Genomic DNA, 14,424 nt, shown 5'->3' on the forward strand with positions numbered 1-14,424 from the left:
CCTTTACTAATTCATTATGAATTATTACATCGAATAGACACTTTTATGTAATATACATATAGCACATTGCGATTTACAAAACAAGTATTTGGCAGGACGCGTTTCGTTTACGACGTTACGGCGCGCTACGACGCGTGGCCACGTGACCGGCGCCACCTCCTCACCCCCCCCTCCCCTCCTCACCCCCCCCCCTGCGTCCCCAGCTCCTGCCGCTCCCCCTCCCCCTCGCACCGCCGCGCGGGGCCTCCTCCAGCGCTAACATATACGTCAACATAAATATACATAAATTCTCTTAAACTTAGCGTCCACAAAATATAGTTTCTCTTTACACGTAGCTAAATAAATAACTTTCGTCCGCGGGGCGGGAGGCGGGCGCGCGGGGAATGTTTAAGTGTTAAATATAAAACGTAATAATGTACAGAGGGCGCGCGTCTGCGGACCGGAGCGGACCGGGCGGGCCGGGCCGGACCGGGCCGGACGGGCCGCACGGGCCGGACGGGACCGGCCGCGCTACGTCCGGGCGAAGTGGAGGCCAGGTCGCTCCGGGGCGCTTCACTTGCCTTCGTCTTGCTCCATTGGCTCCTCTGATACCGACCGCGAACTATCCGCCGACCTGAAGCAAATATTAACATTACATTCATATAAAACCTTAAGATTTTTACATATTTCTCGTAACGAAATTGTAATCAAAAAGATGACACAAAGTAAGAAATTCTCATCATCTTTTGAAATATACATTATTTGTAGTTACTTAAATGTTTTACACAACTTTGTATGAAACTTAGCATCGCTTTGTGTGTTCTACCGAATATACAACGGACTGTGTTCTGAAGAATTGTTCGACATGATGCCTACGGCTACCTTTCACCATCGCACCGCTCGCCATCGACAGGGAATTCATCCGCACACTCTAGAACCTAAGTGGTCTCGGACAGTGCAGTTTCAGAGGAGCTTCCTCCTGCGTACATTTAGATTGTGGAATGAACTACCTGCCGAGGTTTTCACACGAGACTACAGCATGGGGTTTTTTAAGAAGGGTATATTAAGGTTTCTTAAGGGTCGGCAACGCGCACGTGACACCTCTGGTATTTCAGGCGTCCATGGGCTACGGTAACCGTTTACTATCAGATGAGTCGTATGCTTGTTTGCCACCTATGTGGTATAAAAAAAGATAAAAATAAAGCGAACAAGGATGAAGATGACATCCCAGCAGTTAGGCCTGTCTATTTCATTACTAGCCACGCTGGTTGCCAAGGAGTAGGGCGTAGGTTATCAGCGGGGCCCGGAGGTCCCAGTGGAGGTTCGTACCGCAGACAGGGCGGCGCGTGGTGCATGGAGAGCGTGGCCATGGCGGCGGCCGTGTCGGCGGCGTCCCGCTCCGTCTGCAGGCGGCCCGCCGCGCCCCCCGCGCCCCCCGCACCCCCCACACCCCCCACACCACTCGCGCCCGCCTCCAGCGCCGACAGGCCCACCGATTCGCTGTAGCGCTTTACCTGCACACAAACATATCGTTATGATTTCTTCAAACACTTGAGCTTCGCAGAATAGCTTATCCGAGTCGTAAAATAGGTGTAGTTGTAAATTTACTAGGTACTTGGAATGGCAAATAAGCTGAAGGTCCATTTGAGGGCAAATAGCAACTAATGACAATGAAATCAAATCAAAATATCTTCATTCATGTAGATCTATTATACTCTTATAATATGTCAAAAACTACCGTCAGTTCGTATATATATATTTATACGTATCATTTTGGAAGACTAAGATTTTATGCTGTAATATACTGTAATACTGCTTTTTATATAATCGTATACTGTTTAAAACACGTTCGCACACATCGTAGCGCTGAATTTTTCAAACAAAACGGTTACTCTCTGTATCTGTATGTACAATTTGAATTATTCAAAACTCTTCCATATATTCACCTACCTATAACATGAACATTCTTACTTATTAAGTATTGTAGTTAGTATTCGGCGTGTCCCACTGTGCCGTCGCCCCCGGCGCGGCGTACGGCAGTAACAGTCGGGGACGGGGTGTGTGTACGTACCACGGGCCAGTGCTGCGCCTGCACGGCGAGCGCGGTGCGGAGGGCGGCCTGCGCGCGGGGGAGGGGGGCGCGGGCCAGCAGTAACAGTCGGGGACGGGGTGTGTGTACGTACCACGGGCCAGTGCGCTGCGCCTGCTGCGCGCGAGCGCGGTGGGGAGGGCGGCCTGCGCGCGGGGGAGGGGGGCGCGGGCCAGCAGTAACAGTCGGGGACGGGGTGTGTGTACGTACCACGGGCCAGTGCTGCGCCTGCACGGCGAGCGCGGTGCGGAGGGCGGCCTGCGCGCGGGGGAGGGGGGCGCGGGCCAGCAGTAACAGTCGGGGACGGGGTGTGTGTACGTACCACGGGCCAGTGCTGCGCCTGCACGGCGAGCGCGGTGCGGAGGGCGGCCTGCGCGCGGGGGAGGGGGGCGCGGGCCAGCAGTAACAGTCGGGGACGGGGGTGTGTAGTGCTGCGTGCACGGCGAGCGCGGCGCGCGGGGGAGGGGGGCGCGGGCCAGCTAACAGTCGGGGACCGCAGTGCTGCGCCTGCGCGAGCGCGGTGCGGAGGGCGGCCTGCGCGCGGGGGAGGGGGGCGCGCCAGCAGCGCGGGGTGTGTGCGCACGCAGTGCTCGGAGGGCGGCTGCGCGCGGGGGAGGGGGCGCGCGCAGTGCACGGCGAGCGCGGTGCGGAGGGCGGCCTGCGCGCGGGGGAGGGGGGCGCGGGCCAGCTCCGCGAGCGCGGGCTCGGCGGGCCGCTCGCCCAGCAGCGCGCGCACGCACTCGGCCGCGCAGTCGCACAGCGCCGGCAGCTCGTACCCGCCCTCCAGCGACAGCACCACCTGACGTCGCACCGCGCTCTGTTACTACTATCTGTACCGCCTATCCGGCTCGAGGGACTAATGTTCGAGTTTTACCCGAAACCTATCCGGCTCGAAGGACCGATGTTCGAATCGCACCCGAAACCATAAAAGATTAATAAATACTTATAAAAAATATATACATATTGTGGAATACAGGCCACTTATTTAGTCTATGATCTATTTTATAAGTTTTATACTTCAAATACCAAATTCGATTCTAAACTGTCACTTCATTCTATCGTCTTCCTCGTATTCTTTGTTCCTTACAGTTTCCCTTCCTGGCCCTAGTTAGTAGTGTTTCTTTGTAATATGTTATTATATAAAATATACATATACCACAAATCCCTGGTTTCCTTTATCTCCCACACGCATCATCATTAATGCCTTGCCTTTATCCCATTATCTGTAGATGGCACAGTATGTCACTCACTCACACACACACACACACTCACACACACTCCTTTTATACATATCTTTCACACAATCCATCCATCTTTAGACGATATACCCACTAATCATAAAAATCTCAATACATTAATATACAAAATTATATATAAATTAATTTACAAAACAAAACAATTCTCGACGACGCTTACAAGTTCTGAAAGTATCAGGGATACAAACATTCTCTTTCCAGTCCACTATGAGAAACAATATAGAGAGATTTGAACGGTAGTACCACTTATTAAGCGGTGTAATAATTACCTTCCCGTTGGCGAGGGTCATGAGATCCCGCGTCATGTGCGCGAAGCAGGCGGCCGACACCATGTACCCGCCCAGAGGCGCGGGGTGGCCGGCCGCGGCATCGAACCCGCACGACACCAGCACTACCTCCGGATTGAACTCCTGCCGTGAATGAACCCACAATATTAATATAGCAACGAGAACCATTTATGTTACGAGATTTATATAGAAATAAAGGAAAAGTATTGTACATTTAAAAAAATCTTTACATTTATAAGTTTACTAGTATTTGCTCGCGGTTTCGCATTTTAGGGATGGAATTTATCAAAATCCTTTCTTAGGGGATGCCTACGTCATAGTAGCTTTATGCAATCAAAGTCTCAGCCCGATCGGTTTAAAATTGACAAAGTTTCATATAAACTTTCATTCCCTATTTTATCCCCTTGGGGATAGAATTAATCAAACTCAGCGGATGCCTACGTCATAACATCTACCTGCATGCCAAATTTCAGCCCGATCCGTCCGGTGGTTCGGGCTGTGCGTTGATAGATCAGTAGGTCAGTGACCTTGGAGTTATTGAGTTTAGACGGAAGTCGCGAGGGAGGTACCTTGGCGATGGGCATGACGACGGAGCGGAAGGCGGCGAGGTACTCGGCGTCCCCGAAGGGCGGGTCGGGCCCGGAGCACCAGGCCACGTTGACGTTGTACCCGAGCCCCGCGCCCGCGCCGCACTCGGTGGCGGCGCCCGTGCCCGGGAAGAAGTTCCCGTCGTCGTGCCGGTGCACGCTCACGTACAGCACGTGCGGGTCCTCGTAGAAGATCTGCTGCGTGCCGTTCCCGTGGTGCACGTCCTGAGTCACCCCATGACATTTAATTTAAAAAAAAAAACAATAACTATAAGTTTTTTTTTTAATTTATTTGTTTCTCTACTGTTTTTATTATCACATTTTTTTTTCGTATTATAAATATATTATGTAGTACTTCAGCCGCGATTTGATAAGGTCAAAGTTTTAATTGTATTCCTCTTAAATTATCGAAATAAATACATATATATTATATTATATTATAGTTATATACATATGTAAATGAATAAATATATATTTCTTTTTAATTCAAATATAGTAAAGTTGTGATTTTGCAAATATTATGTTTTTTTAATCTTATTTTTTGCAAAGGAAGTATTTTAATCTTTTTTCAGACAAATTTATAACAGACTCTGGTATTTTGTTGTAAAATCTTACGCAATTGCCATAAAACAAATTAATAATTCTATCGAAATACTAATTACGGAAGTTTTTATTAGTGTAATCACTAACTCTTTTGAAATTGTCTATCTTCTTCCTGGCATAGATGATGATTTGTTCTATCACCTGTTTGTCTATATATATGCATTATTGAGCCTACTATATTTATTTATTACCTATGTTTAAAAAGTATTCGTGTAAATATTTAAGTATCTGCTGATTGTAAATATTTATTTATTTATATGGGACACAGTCACCTAGATACATAAAATAATAATTGCATTTAATAATGTCTAGTAAGACAAATTCAATATTGTCTACTAAGCACTGCTGTATCTAAACTGTGTCACCCCACCTTATATTTTCCTATTGTTATTTAGTATATAAGATCATTATTTCTATGTACATATTGTCAGTTTATCATCATCTGTAATATACATCGCGTCTCGACCAGCAACATCTTATTATTCACCCGCAACAATTTATTTATTTTAGGAAATTTAACGGTGTAAACTTACATGTTACTGATCATATTGAATGTTGTCTTTAATTTTATTTACATGTCAGTCTGTATGTGTGGATCGATTGCACGGTACTCACCCAGTCGACGATGAGTATCCTTTGCAGTTTAAGTTTGGTGTGCAGTATCCTTGCGGCGACTGCCACGGAGTTGAAGAAGCAGAAGCCCATCGCCTGGTTGGGCTCCGCGTGGTGGCCCGGCGGCCTCACCACTGCGAACCTGCAACACGCATAGTGTTACGCTCAATATTGTGTTTTTTTTTTAATTTATTTATGTAATTAGAATATCAATGTAAGGGACGGTATATTTTTTGGTAATTGGTAACTGTTGTTTTATATACATGAATAGTGCTGTAGATACTATGATTCGTATCATTATTGTTCTATATTAGAGTTGCCAACTTTATATATAAAAATTTCAGATTTGTGGTTGGAAAAACTAGAAGAAATCAGTTTAAAGGTAGGACGTAGCAATGAAGTTGCTCCTACTGGGGTTGTCAACCTCAAATTTAACCAAGATTTAAGTTGGAAATACTAGGACAAATCAGTTTAAAAATTGGACGTAGTAATAGTTAAATTAATATGTAGTGAAAATAGGTCAAATGAAATTCGAGTATTTAAAGTAATCATACATTTTGTATTAAAATTATACGTATTAAAAATACGATATAAATATTGTACAAAAATGACTATTTTGGTAATTGTGTATATATGTGTATGTGTGTGCGGGCGCGCGTACCCGTTGCGCAGGTCCCCGCGCGCGACGCGCACGGCCAGGTCGAGCACGGCGCCGGCGGCCATGCGCGCGGCGGCGGCCGTGTGGGGGTCGCACCAGGCCGTGTCCGAGTCGACGCCCAGGCCGCCGCAGGAGAGCCGCACCAGCTGGCGCACGTCGCCTGCGCGCGCGCGGCCCCCGAACACGGCCACGTGCGCGTCGGCGTGCACCGCCTGCAGCTCCTCGAGCGAGGCCTTGCGGGGGCGCGTGCGCGTGGCGCGCGCGGCCAGCCCCGTCTCGCAGAGCCGCGCCCACACCGACTGCAGCCGGCCCGAGTGCTCGGGGTGCGTGGGCGCGTGCGCGCCGCACGCGCACCCGTGCTTCAGCATGAGCGCGTCGTAGGCGAGCCCCGTGGCGGCGGCGCGCGCGCCCACCAGCGGCGACGAGAGCGCGCGGGCCAGCGGCGCGGGCTCCGCCGCCGGCCCGCGCCGCGCCGTCAGGTCGATCACCTCGCCCTCCTCCTCGCGCAGCTGCGCCGCCGCCGCGTCGTGCGCGCGCGTCAGCACCTGCACGCACCACGCACATCGTCACCGCGCACAGACTCGCCGAGTACTTCAATTGGTAAACGAATCAGAACGGAAACAGTACAGAATTACTATATTCACACGACGCCCCCGTCTTTTAACTTTGAAAGCTCCACCGCGTTCTTAAACCACAGCACAAACGTCAGTATAGAATTATTCATAGTTAGAAATCTTAAATATATTTAAAATATACGCATTATTATACAAGAAAAATAAACAGAAAAAAATATAAAATGCAACAACTCTCGACTTAACTTATTTGTAATACGATTTCGATTCACTACATACCATTGTGTTTCATGAATCAATCATTTCATGTTTCATGACTCAACCGATTCCTACGTAAACAAAACAAGTGGTGAATGATGACATACCGTCTTCCGTATCTGGTCGCGCAGGTAGTGGTGCGCGGCGGGCGGGTGCAGCGCGGGGTCCCCCAGGGGCAGGGGCGCGGAGTGCGTGCGCCCCAGGGGCCGCTTGGCGAGCCGCGCGCCCAGCGCCCCCGCCGCCCCCGCCGCCCCCGCCGCCCCGCAGAACGCCTCCGCCTCCGACACCGGCGGCAGCGACACGCCCACCTGCACCACACACGCACTCTAGTCTCTACATTCAATCTCCAATTTTGCTAGATTTTATTATTTCGTCTTCCGTTTTTACATTATATATTACATTGTTTCACATAATATCATTAATTAAACGTTTACATAAAACTAGTTTAAAATACCGCAATTTTTTAATCAATTAATAAAATATTAATACTAACCGGTTGCGTGGGCGCGGCGTGCGCGGGATGTGCCGCGTGCGCAGGATGCGCGGGATGCGCGGGATGCACAACGTGAGCGGGATGCGCCGGATGCGCGGGATGGCGCGGCGGCGGCGCGTGCGGCCGCCCCAGCGAGATGTTGGGCATCGAGGGCGAGGAGAACAGCAGGTCGGGCGCGCGGGGGCACTCCTCCTCCTCGCGGATGGGGGCCGTGGCGCCCCCCGCGCCCCCCGCGCCCGGCGGGGACCCGCGCGGAGATCCGCCCTCGCAGTCTACGGCGCCAGTATACACTTTACCACATTGTTCTTAATCTAATTTCAACTTATTTAGGTTCATTTCGCTTTGTTCTGTGCTGTGAGTAGCTTTAAACTTAACCATACATATGTACATAGGAAGAGATTCCCATTAGATAAGAGTGTAGCTATGTGTAAGAGTTGATGATATGAATCTCTTACTATACGCTTGTTGTACGACTATCTTTACACTACAAGTAATATGTGAACGGGGTAATAAATCAACGTTTGAAATATATTTTATAAGGGACAAACGAGCTCACGGCTCACCTGATGGTAAGTGATAACCGCCGTCTATCAGCACCCGAAATACCAGAAGAATTGCAAGTGCTTGCGTTCAAATTAAACACCAATGTATTGTAATTAAAGTCGGATATCGAGCAAGCGTCCCTCTGTGTATCTCGTAAATTCGTCCAAGTACAAGTGACCCACCGTATTTGGGGAGTGTGATATTTGGTAGTTTGGTGTGTATGTCATAAATTCGACCAACAACAAGTAATCCCGCCGTATTTGGGGAGTGTGATATTTGGTAGTTTGGTGTGTATGTCATAGATTCGACCAACGACAAGTAATCCCGCTGTATTTGGGGTGTGTGATATTTGGTAGTTTGGTGTGTATGTCATAGATTCGACCAACGACAAGTAATCCTGCCGTATTTGGGGAGTGTGATATTTGGTAGTTTGGTGTGTATGTTATAGATTCGACCAACGACAAGTAATCCCGCCGTATTTGGGGTGTGTGATGATTGGTAGTTGGGTGGTGTGGTGGCGTGTGGTACTCACTGCGGTGTTTGACGCGCGTCTTGAGCGGACGTCGCGCGAGCGGCGAGGCGCGGCGCTCGATGACGCGCGCCTTCAGCCGCACCTTCAGCATGTTGGGCTCGGACGCTGGTTAGTGCACACGCATGCTGGTTACTCATAGCTCACATGTCTCATACACTACTACTACGCATATTATGTCTAATGGGACAACGCATATACAACACTACACAGACTCCCACGCTTGCAGCTATGGCTGTATACGTACATAAATGTATTGTATAGGCAGCGCGCATGCAAAGCTGCGCGCGCAACTTACATATGTCATTTGGTTGTCTCATATAAATTAAATTAGAAAACGTTTGCTTTGTTATTTTATTTAAATGTATATAAATATAATCCAGATCAAGCCCATGACTGGTGACCGCGCTCTTGGACAGAACCGTAAGGATATATAATACATACAGTGGTCGGATTTCCGCACTGAATATTTGTGGTGTCAATGCTAACACATGCTAATAGAAGCGGAATTAAATAATATAAAAAATTGTATTAAGTAATAAAAAAAATTCAATAATATTTTACGCGTAATTGCAGATGACAGTGAAACTTATTATTTGTTTCTTAAGACCTTTGTAACTTCTACTGTACAAATAAAGAATTTGAATAAGTTTAAGATGTTTCATCGAAAAATATAATTCCGCGTAAGTTTTCATTTTTTAATTTGAAAATATAATTAATAAATACTTCACAAGACCCGATTCCTTACTACTTTTGAGTGATAAATTAATATATTCTCAACGGAACAACATGCACCGAACGAATTCATTAATTACTATATATATATTGACATATAGTATACATTCCACTTCATTTAGAAAGAAACATACTGATACTGTGTAGAGTAGTATTCTTTGAAACGTGCAACAATAGTTATGTACTACGTAAAATCACTAATAGCTATACCTCACTGTTGGGTTGACTGGTAGAGATCTCTTTTAGAGGTAAGTCCACCTTTGCGCACTTTATATACATTTAACTTTACTACTGTATTTAAAAGTTATATAGAGTATATAAAATTAACCTCTTACTTAACAAAATCATGCTTTTCAGTTGTTATGAAACTTATAATTACGTATACAAAAAGATACTTACAGTCAGTTGTTTAGAGTTTATAAGAAAGAGGTTAATATAATCTAAAAGAATTATCCAACAAAATAAAAGAAACATTACTATAAACTGAAATAAATATGTTTCTAAAACAAATAATTGGACAATTATTTGTATGGTTTATAATATTCTATAATTCTGTTGTATAAAATACTAGCTAACCGCCCCGGCTTCGCACAGATGCACTTGTATTATACATTCTTCTTGAAACACTCTATGTCTTCACTTAGAACTTTTAGACTACGCAACGGATTTTAATGCACTTTTTAGCTATAAATAGAGTGCTTCAGTGGTAGATTTATATGTATAATACATGTACACCCGTGCAAATCCGGGGCGAGTAGTTAGTAGTATATATAATATTTAACGCTATCCTAATAACAAACACACCACTATATCTAAACTATCTGTTAGTAGTATTTACCTTTGATTTTACAAAAGAAAAACCACAAAAACAATCTATTAATAAATTAAACGACATGTTTACGGGACATGCATTTCCTCGGCTCGTCTGTCTGTACGCATCTTTGTAACATTACTGGCTTGCAGTCATATGAAGTAATATTATAAAACAACTAACTTTAAGAGTCTGGTTGTAATTTCAAATTAACAACTTTTCACTAAATTCATATGAAATATGTATATGTATGTACTCATATAAAAACACTGTATTCATATAAAAAAACAATTGTTTGTCTGTTACATTTTGTTAATCTCTGAAATGATTGGATTGATTTTGAATATCCCGATGGTTTCCATAAATTGAGATGTAAGCTATCCTATCTTTCAAGTCAGATCAAATTGCACACACTGTGAAAATCAAATTTGCAATCGTCCTTAGGAGTCCATCGCGGACAAATAACGTGACACGTAATTTTTATATATAAAGATATCTACTCCGTATAATGAGTTGACGCAAGCCAGTAAAGGAGGAGACATGGCAGCGTGGAGCCGAGGGTTGTTCGAGATGGGTCGGTACTAACCTGTCTTCCGCAGCGGGTAGTCTGCTGGCGAGGGCTGCGCGGGCTGCTGGTTGAGGGTGAGCGGCAGCGGGCCAGCCAGGCGGTAAGGGTGCGCCGTCGCCGTCGCCCCTGTCGATGTGATGGACTCGCCTGATGATGACTTTACGATGCCCCTGAGAACACAACACATGTTGCCAATTAAAAAAAAAATAATCTAATAAAAAAAAAATCCAAATGGGTTATTATTAACCCGGGATGAACTCGCCTGATGACCTGTATATAGCTTTTAATTATTTATATATAAGTTTATTTATACAGTATATTTTATATTATATTTATATGGTGACAGAGCGCAGTAATATTCTAATTGATTTCCTTTCCATTATGACACTTTTCACTCCTTCATGGCTTTAATTATTTTTTTTTACACGTTTATTATATTCCTGTTCTTAGTATTCATATATATCAAATTAAATTATAGTATCTCGGTATTTATAAAGTTCTGGTACTCTAACTATAATACCTACTTTCCAAGTTCTTTTATTACTTATTTATTTCACATTATTTCATTAAGTACAGTATAGTTTATTAAAAAAAATACAAGGTACATTATTCACCCTCGAGGACATAGCTGAAAATCAGTGTTTTGCTCCTTGAGTGATTCTCCACACTGAGCTATGTACCAATTTTGTATTGCTGTAGCACACACATGCAGGTTTATACTTATTGAATTGTTATATTGTAGGTACTTGTCATATGATGTTATAATTAAGCCTATATGTGTGTACTAAGATACAAATAAAAACTATTATCTATCTATCTATCTATCTATATAATTTGTCTGTTAGTGTTATATTTATAAAAATAATAAAAATTAAATATTTACTACGGAAAAACGACCTATAGTCTGTTTTTAATACCAAAGACATATTCGACATTTCCGATGGTACCAGGTTGTTGTTTTTTTTTAAATAGGGTTGTGGCAAAACTGTAAAAACTGTAATACTGTAAAAAAAACTACATGTGCGGAAAAGCTCAAATGTATATTTGTGTTGTACAATAAAATTCTCGTGTAACAGTTTTCGTTCCCATACTCCTCCGAAACGGCTTGACCGATTCTCATGAAATTTTGTGAGCGTATTGAGTAGGTCTGAGAATCGGTCAACATCTATTTTTCATCCCCCTAAATGTTAGGGGTAGTCCACCCCTATTTTTTTTATTTTAAGGCAAAACAACGGTTACCGGGACAGCTAGTATACATATATAAGAAAATTTTGAAAATCAGTTGTGGAAAAATCATTCATAGCATTAAAACTAATATGTTAAAATAAAGTTTCCGATTAAACAAATCGGTATCGCAGGTGCACAGCACTGCCCCGCTATAGGTGGCAACATTATTTGAAAATTTGACAATTACACCTCTCAACTTAATCTCCGGGATTAAAAAAAAACAGACTATAATCGTAGTAACAGTGCGGCACTAAGTTCAATAAATACTTGATAACCAATAGACCAAAATGCTAATTTATTTATTTATTTATATATTCATTTATTTCAGGCAACTAGGCCCATATTATAAATACCTTATAGACTAACATACATATAATATAATATTTAAAAACTAATACAATGATATTGTCTGTGCGATCACGGCACTGAAGACGGCAATCTACCACGGTAGCGCCGATACACCACACCTTTCGGCCAGTAATCCTCTTTCATGAAGGTGGGCAGCAAGTCGGTGGGGACCAGGGCCACAAACGCTTTGAAACTCGCGTTGTGACTCGACTTCAGCTGCGTTACCCTCAATGTCAGGTGTTCAAAATCTACCCTGTACCATCGTAAGCACAGATTATTATATTAGAGCCCGTTAGTTTGTGTTCCCGCGTCTTTCCTTCCCCTCCATTACCTAGTACCAAACGGACCGTACAGCGGCCTTGACGCGCGCTCGCATTTGTTGTGAATTGAAATAAATTAGAACTGTGTTAAACCTACCTATCTACCTACTGTGAAACCTACTGTGAAAGTGTGTGAAAGCTAGCGAAGATACCTTCGAGACCCTGAGGCCCAAGAAATCCGCAGAACCATAAAGGTAAATGACTGACGCTTCCCTAACATTTTGGTAGCAGAGTAGTTTCCCAAACATCAGGTTTATAATATAATATTTGTTAGTACCATATTCAAATATTAAATGGGATCCAGAAAGTAAGGCAATGCATACCAATTCCTGTAGGGTGAGCCTGGCACAGTTCCATTGGCATTAGCGGCGGCCTGTTTCTTCTTCAGAAATTCCTGGAATTGATACAAATGATATTATATATTATTAACTAGCTTTAAACCGCGACGTCGTTCGTGTTACATGGTATATATTGATTGTGTAGCGAACTGGTGTTTCAGGCGTCCATAGGCTACGGTAACCGTTTACCATCAGATGGGCCGTATGCTTGTTTGCTACCTAAGTGCTATAAAAAAAAAAAGAACTCCTTGATAGGTTTTTATACCATTTTTAAATTTTAGAATAATATTCTTTGACATATTATTTTTGTTACTTTCTATTATATATCGCTGTCATACTAGTCGAATTTTATTTAATCTCCATATTTTCCTAATTAAAACCCTCAGCACCTCTCACTCATCAGACACATTTGATACCTTCGCTTCAGATTGGATACATAATGTGTACAGGCCGAGCTGATACGTTTCTTGTTTCACCACCATACAGAGTTATAAACGCTGTACGGCAAATATAAAACAATATAATAATTTCTTAGTAATAATTTATAATAATAATAATATCACAATTCACAAAGCGCCATCTAGTTTCAAGTTAAGCAGAGCTTGCGTTATGGGTACTGGAAAACTGATATATATATACACTTTTTTGTTAAATACATACTTTATATACATAGAAAACACTCAGACCGATACATCATACTTATGAATACAAATGTTTGTATCGTGCTAGGAATCGAACACGCAACCATCGGAAGTAAGGCAGTGTGCTAAACCGCTACATCACCGAGGCCATAACACTACTACTAGGTGACATCACTCGCATACGTTCTCATTCAATAGCACTAAGATGTCACGCCTCTTATCCTATTCACTGCCCAATCTGCACCCTACATTCGAAACAGCTATTCACTATTCACTCACATTCACTACACTATTCACCTATTTCAGCCGTCAAGCAGCTTGCTTACAAAGCAAGCTGCTTGACGGCTGAAATAGGTGAGACTGAGGTACCCAGGGGGTAGGGGGATTGTTAGTAATATGGATTGATAACCCCATTGCTAGCAATGTACCATGTCAGGTTGACCTCCACGCAGTTCCCCTGGAAACCATCGTGATAAATTCTTTGTGAATTTGTCACGATGGTCTAACTGACTTGACCTCATGCTCATCTTATCATCCATCACTGGTGCCCTGCCTGCGTAAACCGTTAGCGCAGGCGGGTGCACCATTCCATTATATATACATCTATACATATATATAAAATTGGAGTGTCTGTTTGTAATATTGAAATAACCGTATTTTACTACATGCATATGAATATAAATACGGTACGGAACAATTTTTTTTTCAATTTTTGTCTGTCTGTCTGTTTGTTATGGCTAATTTCTGAAATGGTTGGACCGATTTCGATGGGACTTTTTTTGGCAGATAGCTGATGTAATAAGGAGTAACTTAGGCTACTTTTATTTTAGAAAATTTCTAATTAACTTTTTGAATTCCACACGGACGAAGTCGCGGGTACAATTAGTTATCCGCAAGAAAAAGACTGGTACCCATGCAGACATCTTTTTACAGTCTACCTCTGGAAAAATTCCTGGTATGGACAAACATA

At 43.6% G+C, this 14,424-nt stretch overlaps 1 protein-coding gene across 1 annotated transcript in view; it reads right to left on the minus strand.

Annotated features, from left to right (window-relative positions):
- Positions 1-475: 475 nt before the first annotated feature.
- LOC131843046 (histone deacetylase 4) overlaps positions 476-14,424 on the minus strand; it is a 152,749-nt gene continuing 138,800 nt past the window's right edge. Inside the window, exons 7-19 of the mRNA XM_059191637.1 lie at positions 12,799-12,869; positions 10,599-10,750; positions 8,470-8,574; positions 7,395-7,666; positions 7,009-7,209; positions 6,075-6,616; positions 5,417-5,555; positions 4,181-4,423; positions 3,594-3,734; positions 2,727-2,867; positions 2,391-2,438; positions 1,309-1,493; positions 476-613 (exon numbers count right to left, since the gene is read on the minus strand). Coding sequence (XP_059047620.1) covers positions 553-613; positions 1,309-1,493; positions 2,391-2,438; positions 2,727-2,867; positions 3,594-3,734; positions 4,181-4,423; positions 5,417-5,555; positions 6,075-6,616; positions 7,009-7,209; positions 7,395-7,666; positions 8,470-8,574; positions 10,599-10,750; positions 12,799-12,869 — 2,301 coding nt within the window. The 3' untranslated portion in view covers positions 476-552. The remainder of the gene's footprint in view (positions 614-1,308; positions 1,494-2,390; positions 2,439-2,726; positions 2,868-3,593; positions 3,735-4,180; positions 4,424-5,416; positions 5,556-6,074; positions 6,617-7,008; positions 7,210-7,394; positions 7,667-8,469; positions 8,575-10,598; positions 10,751-12,798; positions 12,870-14,424) is intronic.

The sequence above is a fragment of the Achroia grisella genome, unplaced genomic scaffold (genome assembly GCF_030625045.1).
Source record: "Achroia grisella isolate CSIRO2021 unplaced genomic scaffold, CSIRO_AGI_Agris_v1 utg2727, whole genome shotgun sequence".
Lineage (NCBI taxonomy): Eukaryota > Metazoa > Arthropoda > Insecta > Lepidoptera > Pyralidae > Achroia > Achroia grisella.